This window comes from Heterodontus francisci, chromosome 22, assembly GCF_036365525.1.
Source record: "Heterodontus francisci isolate sHetFra1 chromosome 22, sHetFra1.hap1, whole genome shotgun sequence".
NCBI classification, from domain to species: Eukaryota; Metazoa; Chordata; class Chondrichthyes; order Heterodontiformes; family Heterodontidae; genus Heterodontus; species Heterodontus francisci.
In genome coordinates, this window is record NC_090392.1 from 50,905,783 (window position 1) to 50,919,597 (window position 13,815).

Sequence of the window (13,815 nt, forward strand, 5' to 3'; positions counted from 1 at the left end):
TAACAGGGAGAAGTACAAATACAAAGAAAATAATTTGATAACTTAGAGATATGAAAGAGAGAAGGGAGGATGAGCTTTCCCTTTTACTAGACACAGCAGATAGAGGGGAACTGGGTGGGCTCCATTATGGACATGCGACCCTCCGACTGGATTTACCTCTGTGCTCCACCCAGGTATCTGACATGCCCGCACACGGCAGCAGGAATATCTGGAACGATGTGCCTTGCTAGCCTCATTAATATCTCAGTAACATGTTACAGTTATTGTAACCTGGGCATTACAAATATATTTTAACCCAATTAATATCAATGGCTGGAGGCCTGCATTGAAGCATCGGAGGAATATATTGAGTATTTGGTCAGAGTTTGCTGTTAATATCTGTGCTAAGGTATGGAAAAGAGAGGGTGGGACACATGCCTTCGCTCTGCTCAGTAACAGGGCATCACCGAACTAGCCATTTACAAGTCACGGGCCTACTGTGGAAGTGGTTCTCCTGTGTTGTTCAGCTACAGCAGTTTCAATCAGGGAGGGCTACTGTAATTCTTCATTCATTAGCATGGCTTCAGGTATAGATTCAGACGGAAATAGGAAATACACTTGGGGTGGTGGGGGGGGGTGGGTGGGAGGCAACTTTGACCCTGGGCACTAGCGCAGACCAGGCAATAGCAATCTAGCTGATTTTGGCAATGGCCCATCCAATATGACACAAGTTACACGATCACCCAAAGTCAAAATTGTGTGCAAGTGAAAGTTAAAGGGATGAGGCCAATTATAGGGGACTGTTACGATGGGGTGACAAAAATTCTGAAAGATTCTGAAGACCCTCAATAGGTCATCTTAACCAAAGCCAAGGCTGAAGGGGCAAGGCATTAAAACATGATGGACAATAGGGAATTAAACATGCACAGCAATGTGTTATACATAATATAAGACACAGATGGAATGTGGGCACAGAGTGTTGAAATAACATCATAAATCATAAGAGGCAAAGCTTGAGTGTTTAGTCGACGCCATGCAAATACCAAGATGTGTAACCCCCTTGCAACAAACTCCAATCTGTGCTATTCCAATTAATATATGCATGCAGCCTTCATGGTGACAATTCCATCTGTTTTCCACAGCAAGAAGAACGAAAGACTTGCATTTATATAGTGCCTTTCACAACCTCAGTTTGTGAATTTTAGGTAAAAGTTTACTTTGAATTTTGATGGATATTCTAAGATATTTTGCTGTAACATTGTCAAGGTTGAACTTTTGGATTCTATTTTAAAAATAATATTGTATTTTATATCTCTTAGTAATCTTTGATATTGTAGTATACTTAGCCACTTAAAGTGTATTGCATGTTCAACTCTTTAATAAATATATAAAAGTTAATAAATCATCTCATGTAGCATTCTGCATACAACTACAACTCTCTGTCTCCTTAAGTGGGGAGATATTTATTGAAGAGAGTTTCCCAGACCCTTATAATATCTTGGATATTTATGACTTAGCTATAATTATTTTAAAAATAGGCTATCCAAAAGATAGTAATATTCTCTGTTGGTTTTCTTTCTTTGAGGAAAGACTAGTTCAGATCTTCCGCTGCCTCAGGCAGATCAGATGGTAGTCTTTGAGATAGATAATTTTGATGCCGATGGTTCAGTTAGGGCTCATGGTACTATTGTGGCTGACCCCCAGCATGAAGGAATAGCACGTATCCAGTGAGATAATCGGACTGATACCCCAGACCCACGACATTCCTTAATGATAAAGTGCACGCCTGCACAATTGGGCGGCCTAATGACTGGTGCATGACAGGGTGGGGGTATCTATGATAGAATTGTAGGTCCTGGGACTCCCTACGTGTGTGGTGACCATGGGTTTCGGATCAGATGGCTTCCTCACAATGAGGTTCGTGATCAGAATTTGCAAGAGGTTTATAGCCAGCTACTGATACCTTCAAATGAAACAGGCACTTCTTCAGGCTTTTTCTTATGATGGTGCTGCAGGCTTTCCTCTGCTTTTGGGACAGCCAGTGCAGTCTCAAATTACACCGCTAGGCAATGTGAATCTTAACTCTATATATGCCATGTGTGGCAAGCCCAGTCTCAGCAACCAAGATAAAACACGATGGATTTTAAATAACCTTGATAGACTTGACACTTGTTGTCAAGGCTGGAGTGCTGCACATTTACAACAGCTCCTGTCCATGATGCTGAGCTCTGATCTAGTTTCCCCGCGCCCCCCCCAATTAATAAGTGAAACAGCTGGTACAAATTTATGCCCATCTCCTGACCGCAACTCAGGGAGGGTACGTTATGGGCTCAATCAAAGCAATCCTTCAAAATACAGTTAAGTTGAATGGTTTGGTAGCCGCCTAGCAATTAGGCAAGGACCTTACACATGGAAATTGGGAAATTGTTCACGGTTGTCTGGCTAACCAGTATCAGAATTCTGTACTTAGACTAGCCTGTGAAGGGGCATTGTCTGCTTATCCTGATGACCAGCAGAGATGGGATAATGTTGAATACATTATCCACTCGAACTATGCCTTGCTGGGTCTGCCCCATACTAAGCCTGTGGCGCAACCCGATCCTAAGATTAAAAATAATATGGACAATGTCTCTGCTTCACACAGACAGGGAAAGAATATGACCCGGGCTCCTTCTTGTTCCAGTCGCCCACAGATCCATTCCTTTGGGCCCCTGGACAGGCGCACTGGTCGGTCCACAATGCCATCTCGCCAGGGGTGCTCGCAGCATACCTCCCCGGAACAGTGGGAACGGTCTAGCGCCACACCTCGTAGAGACAGCAGGGTCAGCTGGGATCCCTATGAAGATGAATTTTACACCGTTCCTATCACACAGTAATGGGAGGTTCCAGGGCAGACAGAGGCAGAGATCAGAAAGACTCCCAACAGGATCGGTATCCACACCAAGGGGGTGATAGTCGTGACTATAAGCCTTCTGATAGACCGCCTAAGGGATTGAGAAAGCATGAGACTCCTAAGAGGGAGGGGCAGACTTCAGTTAAAGTCATCAGAAATCAAGGCACTGCTGATAGTCAGGGCTTGGAAGCATCTGACTCTCCACAGTGAAGGGCTGGCACCCAGCCAGGGTTTCTCGAATTCCCCTATGCCCTGGCAACGCTGCCCACTGCTGAACAGGTACAGGCACTCTTTGATACAGGAACTGATTACTCAGTTATAGGTCCTGTAATTATAAAAACTCAGTGGTCAGATTTGGGAAGCCCGATTTATCATTTATCAGTAGGGGGAAATCACACAGTGTAAGACACAGCTGATTGACTTTTATGAAATTCCTGTTACTATCTACGGTATTACAGCCACCCTGGAGGTGGGATTAGTACCTGATTCAGTTTGCCCTCTTATTATAGGCCAGCCTAACATTAAAGATCATGTCCAGGCCTGTGGAAGCATCCACGGACAAAGATGACCAACAGGCACAGCTAGACCGCGCCTGCCTAGAGGTGGGGGATAAGGGTCTTTTGGAACAGCTTCTAAACAAATACTACCCTTATCTACAGCGTCATCCCAATCAATGTGGCAAGGTAGATATAGAACCTCACTCTCTTGATGCAGGCTGGCACAAGCTCAGGAACAGTGGCCTATTCAGGATCATAAAGGGAAATTAGATCTACTCAATACCATTAGGGATTTAGAGGAACAAGGTGTCCTAATAAAAATGCCCTCTAGAACTAGTTTGCCATTGTTTGGTGTCCCTCAACCTGATGGCAAATGGAGATAAGTGGTTGATTAGACATCCCTTAATAAAGTTTCAGTGCTGAACACTGCTCAGCAGCAATATTCCACTGCCCTTCTTTCTGGCATAAAAAGAGAAATATTTAAATCTTGCATTGATTTGGCCACACCCACTTAAAGAATCTGATTGGCAAAAAACTGTGATAACTCCCTTTGACGGTTTTCAATACTTCTGGACTAGATAACCCTAGGGATTTCAAAACAGTCCCACTCTTTTTTCTGCATATGTTATCAATCTTTTAAAAGACCTGCCCAATGTTAACTCTTATGTGGATGACATTTATGTTTCACATAATGATCTCCAAGAACACTTGTCGGCTTTTGATACAGTTTTATCCCGGCTCACTGCTGTTGGATACCTGATCAACATTAAAAAGAGAGTCAGTTCATTCGAGAGGAAGTACATTTCTTCGGCCTCCATATAACTGGGAATGGTAGGCGATTAACTCAATCCTATAAAGAGAAACTAGACACAATTCAATATCCCCGAACCTTGAAAAATCTGCAGACAGGTTTAGGACTCCTGAACTTTGCTGGATCTTTTACATTGACCTTTGCTGAGCTCTCAGCACCTCTGTATGCTAGAGTAGGTGAGACAGTAAAAGGCCCATTCATTTTTCCCCAGATGATTACTTAAAATTACAACAACTGTGCTGTGATGTACAGAAGGCTATAGATCTGGAGCAAAGGGACTTGCAGGTCCCAATTAATCTTCATGTTAGAACATCTCCTAAAGTAGCAGTTGCAGTTTTTTCAACAATGAAAATCGAATTGTGTCAGTTCAGTTTCATTCTTATAATTTTTCCAATGTTGAAAGATGGTGCAATAAAAAGGAAAGGGTCTTAACGATGATAGTTCAGAGCCTCATTAAAGCACGACCCCTTCAAGGGATACACCCATTACAATTATACCGAAATACTAGACTGGAGATCAATTTTGCAAATGGCCTCTGATGAAAGAGCCACTCAAGTCTGATATGACAAATGGGCCTCCTTTTTGAATGATCCTACACTCATTTTTAAATTTCTATCGTCAGATATGGACTTAGAACATCTCCCTGTTATGGAAAATGATGATACTGAGGAGGGACGTAAACAAGTACCTCTGAAACCACTTACAGATTATCACCAAGTTATTTACTGTAATGGGTCATCAATGATGATTAAAAAAGGGAAATTCCAACAATCCTCAGCTGGGATGGGGATAGTAATAGGTTCCTATCAGAATTCTTCTCCCCAGAAGAATTGCTGTCCATACCCCTTGGCCAACGGGCAGCACAGTATGCTAAAGTTGCAGTATTATGGTATGCTTTAGAAAAGGTAGACCCTGTTAAGCCCTCATTAATCTATACAGATAGTGACTATTGTAAATGGGCTTCCAACCAAGTCCTTGTGTTCTGGCAGCAAACAGGCTTCACCAATCACAAAGGTAAACCCATAAAACACAAATCATTGTGGGAAGATATTCTCCATTTACAAAAGGAGAAACGTAATTGTCAGGTAATTCATGTACCCGGGCATACCACTGGTTCAGTACACTCAAAGGGCAACAATCTTGCAGATGGACGGGCAAAACATTCAGTCTGTATGACACCCCCTCGAGAGGGTCCTGCCACAGTTAATGTAACCACTAGGGCAGAACGGGCTGCTAATCAGAATGAGGAACTGATTCAGCTATTAGACCCGACAAAAGAGAATTCAAAAGAATATCCATCAAAGTACTTCTATTCGGAGACCTCAACTGGTATTGTACTGGTTAAGTTGCCCAAAGGTGTCTGGGAAGTACCCCCGAGTCGCAAATGAGAACAGCTTGTAAAAGAAGCTCACGAGGGTATAGGTCAGGCACATAGTGATGTCCGAACAACATTCTGCAAATTGACTCCTTTACGTTGGTGGCCAGGCATGCTTAAAGCCTGTAAAACATACGTGGCAAATTGTGAGCCATGTAATTTGATCAACAAATCATCACTTATTAAACCGCCACCATTGGCTTCTGTGAAGCCTGACATTTTTTGTTGATTTCATTGGACCACTACCCGCATCAATGGGGTATAAACATGCTCTCGTTTGTGTTGATGGCTGCACTTCTTTCTGCTGGCTGGTCCCCACAAAAACAGTTTTGGAAACCGCACTTGTCAATGCTATTACTGACATCATTACTGTAGCTAGTGCACCCAAAATCCTACACTCTGATCAAGGCAGAGCCTTTGTTTCCAAGGTTTTCAAAGACTATTGCGTGCAAAGAGGGACTGGGTTAGAGCACAGCACACCACGTCATCCGCAGTCAGCGGGACTGGTGGAATGCAAAAACCAGGAAGTAAAAAAGCTATTGACCAAACTGTTGAGAATCAGAGGGAATAAGTGGGCCGCCATCATTGCAGAGGTACAGTTATCACTAAATAATTTGCCCACGTGTGCATCAGGGACAGTGTCCCCTAGAACACTATTATTTAACGTATGATGTTGAAATGGATAGACCATTTACTCACGGTTCTTTTATTGCCTCTATGCTTTCTGACTCCTAGACCCGACAGCAACAATTAGATTTGAAACAAGAAATAACAGATCAAATTTATCAGAGGATCAGAGAGAAGAACAGACAAAAACAGGTAACTGACAAAGCTTGGCAACCTGTAACCGGGGAGTGAGCTCAGGATAGAAAGTTTGAACAGAAACCTGGTTTGAGACCTAAGTGGAAGAAACTTGCTCAAATACATTCTGTTATTAATGAAAGAACTGTCAAAATATTTGCTAACCAGCCGAATGGCAAGCACGCTCTTAGAATTGTCTCTGTAGACAACCTGAAGAGGTGTCCTGAAGAGTACAGGAATGGAGTAACAGTACAAGGTGTAGTCATACACTATCTTTCAGGAGCAGCCTGGAGGACGGAATTGGAAACGGCTCTAATTGAACTGTAACTAAATGAGTCATTAACTATTCCTCCCCCAGGCAGGACCTCGCAGTGCCTCAAAGGTTGATTTCACTGGGAACCACACCCGACGCAACGTGCGATAGCCAAGTCACAACAACAGAAGATGGAAGCACTGCGGGAAAGGAACAAAGCACCAAAGACTCTCAGTGATGGGATTTGCTCTCGGGTAAAGCAAGGATTAAGGTACTGGTAAATTCTTTGTTAAAGGTCTTCCTGATGTAAGCGGTGCATGTGACATGCCAGAAATGTTTTACTACTTGAACACCTCAAACTCTATGATTTTCTGCAGAGAAACAGAAATAAAATATTTTACTGCATTTGACCCATTGACATTTGGAGGGGGGCGTAATGCATGGGATGGTCCCATTCATTATAACATTGGATGAGTGCGATGGCACAAACGAAAACATGGCAGAAAGGCTCTTCTTTGTATCGCCAAGTTAGCGTCTGATGGAACGCACATCTGTTATAAAGATCATCAAGTTCCAAATAATACTTCTATGCAGGAAACATCAGAATTCCCTGATGTTAAGGTCTATTCACTTTATTCCTGGTGTGAGGACGTTGGCTGGAATGTGACTAAAAAGTAGACTAAAGCACATTTTAGTTTATGCCAACAGGACTTAATCGATGCAAGATCGAGCAGCAGCTACGGAATGTTACTTCTCTACGAACACGCCCTCTGAGGATCTGACTTGCTGTGATCACACTTTCCAACATACTAAATCCTCTCGATCTAGAAATTCCTATACTCCTCATGTTAAACTTAGTAAGCTTACTACTGTATTTAGCCAGTTACAGGGCATAGATTTGATTCTTCCCTATACCAATTATTTAGTTGAGGAAACTATTAAAAGGGCACAACATTTGCTGTTGCAGATTAAATTGACTAATATTTGGCAAGCTCCAGATTGGATACAGGCTGTTAGTCAAGGGGTTGTACAGGCAATGCCGGGGTTAACCTCTGCTGCTATATCTGCCATTGAATGGCTTACTGATGCTGTCACAGTAGTGTTTTGATGCACTTCTAGTATATTCCCATATCTCGTTCCAATGCTCACTGTAATAGAGATTTTATCTTAATTCTAGTTCTTAAGTGATTTTTTTCTTCCTCCTCCTTTTCAAATTATGTTCAGTGCTGTAGTCTTTGCAGGGTTTTTTCTTTTTTTCTCTTTTGCTGCTATAAGTTTTTTTAGCTCTGCAAATAGAATCTTGGACTAGGGCTGAGCGGCCTTATCGTCCATCTCATCGGAAACGTGTCTACCTCCTTCCATCAGACTTTTCTACCTCATCACGTGGTTTCATCGATTGACGACTGATGTTCGACATGTCAAGATACAATCATCTCATTAAACATTTCGCGACCTCATATCACCGACGCATCACATAGTACTATTCTGAACTTTGTGATAAAGTTAAAAGATTAATTTTTGGAAAATTTAGATGATCCATGTACAAAGGCGGACTACGATTGGTGTGGATGAATTCATTTGTATTCTTGCATTGCTTTTAAAAAATAGATCATAACACTCTATTGCATGTTTACATTTTAGACATTACTTTGTTAAAACAACCTATCTTCGCTATTAGCCTTTATACTGGTCAAGAGGGGGGGTGGTGATGAAACATAGATATAATAGGCTCAATTAGGTAGAATTTAGATATAATTAATACATTATATCTTTTAGAATTAAAGACGGAATAAATGGTCAGTTTTCAAGACTCACTGAAATTCCCTTTAAGGGCAGAGTTAAAAATTTATAAACATCCCTGTTACAATAGAATGTGAACCAGAAACCCCTTTGAAGTTAAATCCATTCTAAGGTCTACCTAGGTCTCTGCTATAATGGAATTAGAACATGACACACATTGAAATATCCTATGTGAAGTCAGTACTAATGGCTATAAACCTAACTAGTTGATAGTGTTAGTGATATAGACAGACTGACTCAACAGGATGATACAAGGTATCATAAAAAAACAATTACAGATAATAAATTACAAAATGAAATGGTACTTACAAAAACAGATGCCAAGTAAACCCAATTACAAACATTTTGACCAGATAAAAGCTCACAACTTCAAGAGAAGGGGATTTCCAGAAAATACATTAAGTAGGAATGGTAGCTAATGATATTACCATGTCAAAAACAGCAAAAACACACAGAGAAAGATAATACCTACATTGTAAAAGATGAGATGAAAGATTAGAAACAGTATAAACATGAGAATTTTGAATCAAAAAACCAGAAGTTATTGAATCCCTCATCAATGCTTCTCAACCTATGGTATTCGGGGAATTTAAGGTAAAATTTTACTTTAAATTTTGATGGATATTCTAAGATATTTTGCAGTAACATTGTCAAGATTGAACTTTTGGATTCTATTTTAGAAATAAGATGATGTTTTATATCTCTTAGTAATCTTTGATATTATAGTATACTTAGCCATTTAAAGTGTATTGCATGTTCAACTCTTTGCTAAATATATATGTTAATAAATTGTCTCATGTAGCATTCTGTATGCAACAAGAACACCCTCTCTGTGTCTCCTTAAGTGGGGAGATACTTTTTGAAGAGAGTTTCCCAGACCCTTATAATATCTTGGATATTTATGACTTAGCCTATTTTTAAAATAATTACAGCTATCTGAAAGATGGTAATATTCTCTGTTGGCTTTCTCTTTTTGAGGGAAGACTAGTTCAGTTCTTTGGACCCAACCTTGTGTCTGTAGGAATTTGTCCGGTCTGAACTTAATTAAAGGAGACTTACAGGGATGTACGCTTGATTTGGTTTAGTCCCTATAAAGGGTTAACATCATAAATCACTTCAAGGTTGCGCCAAAGTCTTTTACAGCCAGTGAAGTAGTTTAAGTCTAGTCACTGTTGTAATATAGGAGACATGGCTGCCAATTTGCACACAGCCAGCTCCCATAAACAGCAATGTGGAACTCACGCTCCATACCTTCTGACTTAAAGAAAAGAATGTTACCCACTGGGCCAAGCTGGTTCACAGCTAGATAGTAGGCAGATAATTGGCTAGATTTTTGTTTTAAGTGATATTAATGCTCGATTAGTTCAGGAAACTTCATACCACTTACTGCGCTGGCAGAAACTTCCATATAACAATTGTATTGATCTTATGTAAAGGTTTTTCATTGATCTGTCATTTTGAATTTGATTGCAGCTGATGAAAGTTCCACAACATTACTGACTACAAGACTATTTTGAACTCTGACATCATCACCACAGCGCAACTGAAACTAATTTGACCTTCTGGCCCTTTATTTTATCCCCATTCCTTTCTCTCAAGGTGTGCATTTTGTTACCATTGTATGATTGGGTGGCAGCCCTTCCAAGTGACCATAAATCACATGTAACCAAATGAGTGATAGCAGGCAATTTGACTGTGGGTGGCACCACAGCAGAGCTTGACCTTGTCCTTATTTAATGTATGAGCTCATGACGGACACACTCCTGTGCCTGCAGGCACACACATAGAAACACAGAAAATAGGAGCAGCAGTAGGCCATTCGGGCCTGCTCTGCCATTCAAAAAAGATCATGGCTCATTGTCTAATTCAGTACCCTGTTCCCACTTTCTTCCCATATCCTTTGATCCCTTTGGCATTAAGAAATATATCTATCTCCTTCTTGAATATATTTAATGAATTGGCTTCCACTGCCTTCTGCGGTAGAGAATTCCACAGGTTCACCACCCTCTGAGTAAAGAAATTTCTCCTCATCTCGGTTCTAAATGACATACCCCGTATCCTGAAACTGTGACCCCTGGTTTTGGACACCCCAGCCATCGGGAACATCCTCCCTGCATCTAGCCTGTCTAGTCCTGTTATAATTTTATAGGTTTCTATGAGAGATTCCCTCTCATTCTTCTAAACTCTAGTGAATATAGACCTAGTTGACCCAATCTCTCCTCATATATCAATCCTGCCATCCCAGGAATCAACCTAGTAAATCTTCTTTGCACTCCCTCCAAGGCAAGAACATCCTTCCTCAGATAAGGAGACCAAAACTGCGCACAATACTCGAGATGTGGTCTCACCAAGGCCCTGTATAACTGCAGTAGGACATCCTTGCTCCTGTACTCACCATCCAGGTTGCTGGATAAGGATCAGAGGAAGAGATAATTTTGCATCTTCTTCACCCAAATGTCAATGCTGCACCTTTATTGCAGTGCCACGTGAAACCAGCCAACTCAACATAAACTGGAGCTGGAACCTGGCACCCTCCCGCTTGTTATGGCTCGGTGCTACACCGACTAAAGCCCTTACCCACAGAGGCATCAAGGGAGCTACAGTTCTCACTATAATAAAAGAGGAGTTTTTGAAAATTTCAAAAGGGTAATTTGAAAAATATACAAGAGACTCTCAGAGGATGAAATGCAAAAAAAGCAGTTAACATAGGGCAAAAAAAACTGCAGATGAAGATTATGACAGGCATAGATAAGTTAGACAAGGAAAAACTGTTCCCATTAACTAATAGCACAAGGACTAGTGGACACAGATTGAAGGTTTGGGAATGAGATGCAGCGGGAATATGAGGAAGAACTTTTTTTATGCAGTTGAGTGGTAATGTCCTGGAACTCACTGCCCACGAGGGTGGTGGAAGTGGAGACAATCAATGATTTCAAAAGGAAATTGGATGGCCACTTGAAGGAAACAAACTTTCAGGGTTATGGGAACAAGCGGGGGAGTGGGACTGACTGGGTTGCTCCATGGAGAGCCGGCATGGACTCGATGGGCTGAATGGCCTCCTTCTGTGATGTAAATGACTCTATTCCCCACTAATTGGGGGACATGGCAAAGGACAGGCTGCAGCCTATTTCAAATTGACAGCTCAGATTCCCCAGCGTAGGTGGATGAGGTGCAGAGCCAGCCATTGAGGGTTAGCTGTGTGATATCACCATATGATAGCAGCGCAATTTCATTGAGGAATGCTTCCCCACTGTCGAGTCCGGATGTGCAGAATCTGTCCTTCTTGAAGTCTCTGGCATTATTAGAGAAACAATGGGGATGAATAAAGCAAATCCAAAGACGAGTCTTCGGACAATATTGTGGACTGATGCACCTCAGGGTTACAAAGTGCCCTCAAGTGGGCAGTACTGGCATCAGCCTTTGGCCAATGTGGGATGTTCTGCATCACATGAACACCCCTGGGGTCCCGTTGTCCTTCTAACTCTCTGGTGCAGTTATTATCTGTAAAAAAAAAATCTCTCATTCGCTCTTGCTCTCTCCATATTTATATACATACTGACAGCTTTGTTCCTCACTGCACCACCACATCCTTCCAATTTTACTGCTGTGGTTGGTCAATTTATTTATTTCAAAATGGATAAAATGTGTTTTGGAATCTGCAGAATTTGTAAAACACATTGCATGTACAGTGCATCATTTTAGTGACAAACATCTGAAATCTCATTCTGTGTTGAAAACAGGTCAGGAGCAGGGTTACATGACACAAGGGATATGCGATGGCAATTAGTACATTATGGAAACCCGTTTTATGAATTTGCTTCTTACTTCAGGTGAAGTGGCCGAATACAGGGTCACATCTAAATGATAAAAGAGGGGGGTGGAAATAAGGAATATACTGAGTGTCCAGTTGGCACTGCCTATTGCAGTGGGTAACTGCCAGTCACATTACCACATGCACCAAAAGCCCGTTGACTTAATTCAACTCCTAGGTTGAATTACCAATGGGATTAATACATTTTTTGCGGAAGATTTATGTATAAAATCTCCAAAGCAGCATAAATATTAATTTAAGGCACGAAATGACTCTAGCCACAGTCGGTCTGTTTGGAAATACATTTCTGTAAAGGTTATTACAAAGCACTCACTCGTCATCTCTGATCAATTCTTCCTCCTCTTCCGCCGTCTGTTTCTTCACCGGGGCCAAATTCTCCGTCTTCTCGTTGTAATTTCGGAAGCAAACGTTGAGTTTCTCGTCGAAATCGTTCACCAGGTCCTCCATGGATTTAAAGCTCATCATCTCGGTGGCGAAATTGTCCAGCTCGGTCATTTCCTCCAGATGGGACAGCCCCCGGCTGCTCACCGAGCCCAGCTCGTTCAGGTTCTCCTCCTCCAGCTCCCCGCCTCGGTCGGGCTTCAACTCGTAGAAATCCTGCCATTCCTCGTCCAGGGTGACCAGAGGAGCTGCCATCGCGGCGGGGATGTGGGAGGCAAGCGCTCCCGGCACAGACAGAGCTGCGGAGAGACTGCGCACTCAACAAGGTGAGATCATCTCCGCTCTAGTGAAGAGCAGTAGAGAGAGAGAGAGAGCAGGCAGCCTACATCCCTCTCTGAAACCATACACCTTTCCCAATAATTGCTCGCTCCTCCTTCCCTCCCAAGAGTGCTGGTCCATGATGGAGAGGGGTGGGTTAACCCTACACCACCTCACCCATGTGTGACCTTATACCCATGTGTGACCCTGACGGTTCAGCATGATATTGGGAGCTAGGTGGGAATGCTTCAAGTCCCATTCCTTTCATCTCCTAATAACCCACAAGGTTAGTGCTCCAGTGTAAGCCGAAACAATTACCCTTTCCGTACCAAAGAGTTTTAAGGACAATTGCACTGGCCCAAATATTGGATTGGTTGAAATCAGCTGTCCTAACACAGCAACAACAATTTGCATTTATATAGCACCTTTAACATAGTAAAACATCCCAGGACCCTTCACAGGTATATCACCGAAACAAAATTTGACACCGAGCCACATAGGGAGATATTAGGATAACTGACCAAACGTTTGGGCGAACTGGTAAGTTTTAAGAAGCAGCTGAAAGAAGGAGAGAGATCGTGAAGCAGACAATTTTAGAAAGGGAACTCCAGAGCTTAGGGCCAAGGCAGCTGAAGGTATGGCCACCAAAGGTGGAGCAATGAAAATTGGGGATGCATTAGATGTCAAAATTTGAAAAGCTCAGACATCTTGAAAGGTTACTGGGCTGGGGGAAGTTACAAAGATAGAGAGGGGTGAGGCCATGGAGGGATTTGAAAACAAAGATGAGAATTTTTAAATTGCAGTGTTGCCAGACCTGGATTCAATGTCAGTCAATGAGCACTGGAGCGATGGGTGAACGGTCCTTTGTGTGAGTT

General features: G+C 42.1%; 1 protein-coding gene across 4 annotated transcripts in view; it reads right to left on the reverse strand.

The window, feature by feature from the left end:
* fez1 (fasciculation and elongation protein zeta 1 (zygin I)) overlaps window positions 1-12,946 on the reverse strand; it is a 56,112-nt gene extending 43,166 nt beyond the window's left edge. For all 4 annotated transcript variants that reach the window (XR_010977155.1, XR_010977153.1, XR_010977154.1 and 1 more), the window contains exon 1: window positions 12,555-12,946. Coding sequence is in view for 1 of the 4 variants with exons in the window: in XM_068053826.1 (XP_067909927.1) it covers window positions 12,555-12,877 (323 nt within the window). In the remaining 3 variants the exon portion in view is untranslated. The remainder of the gene's footprint in view (window positions 1-12,554) is intronic.
* Between the last annotated feature and the right edge of the window lie 869 nt (window positions 12,947-13,815).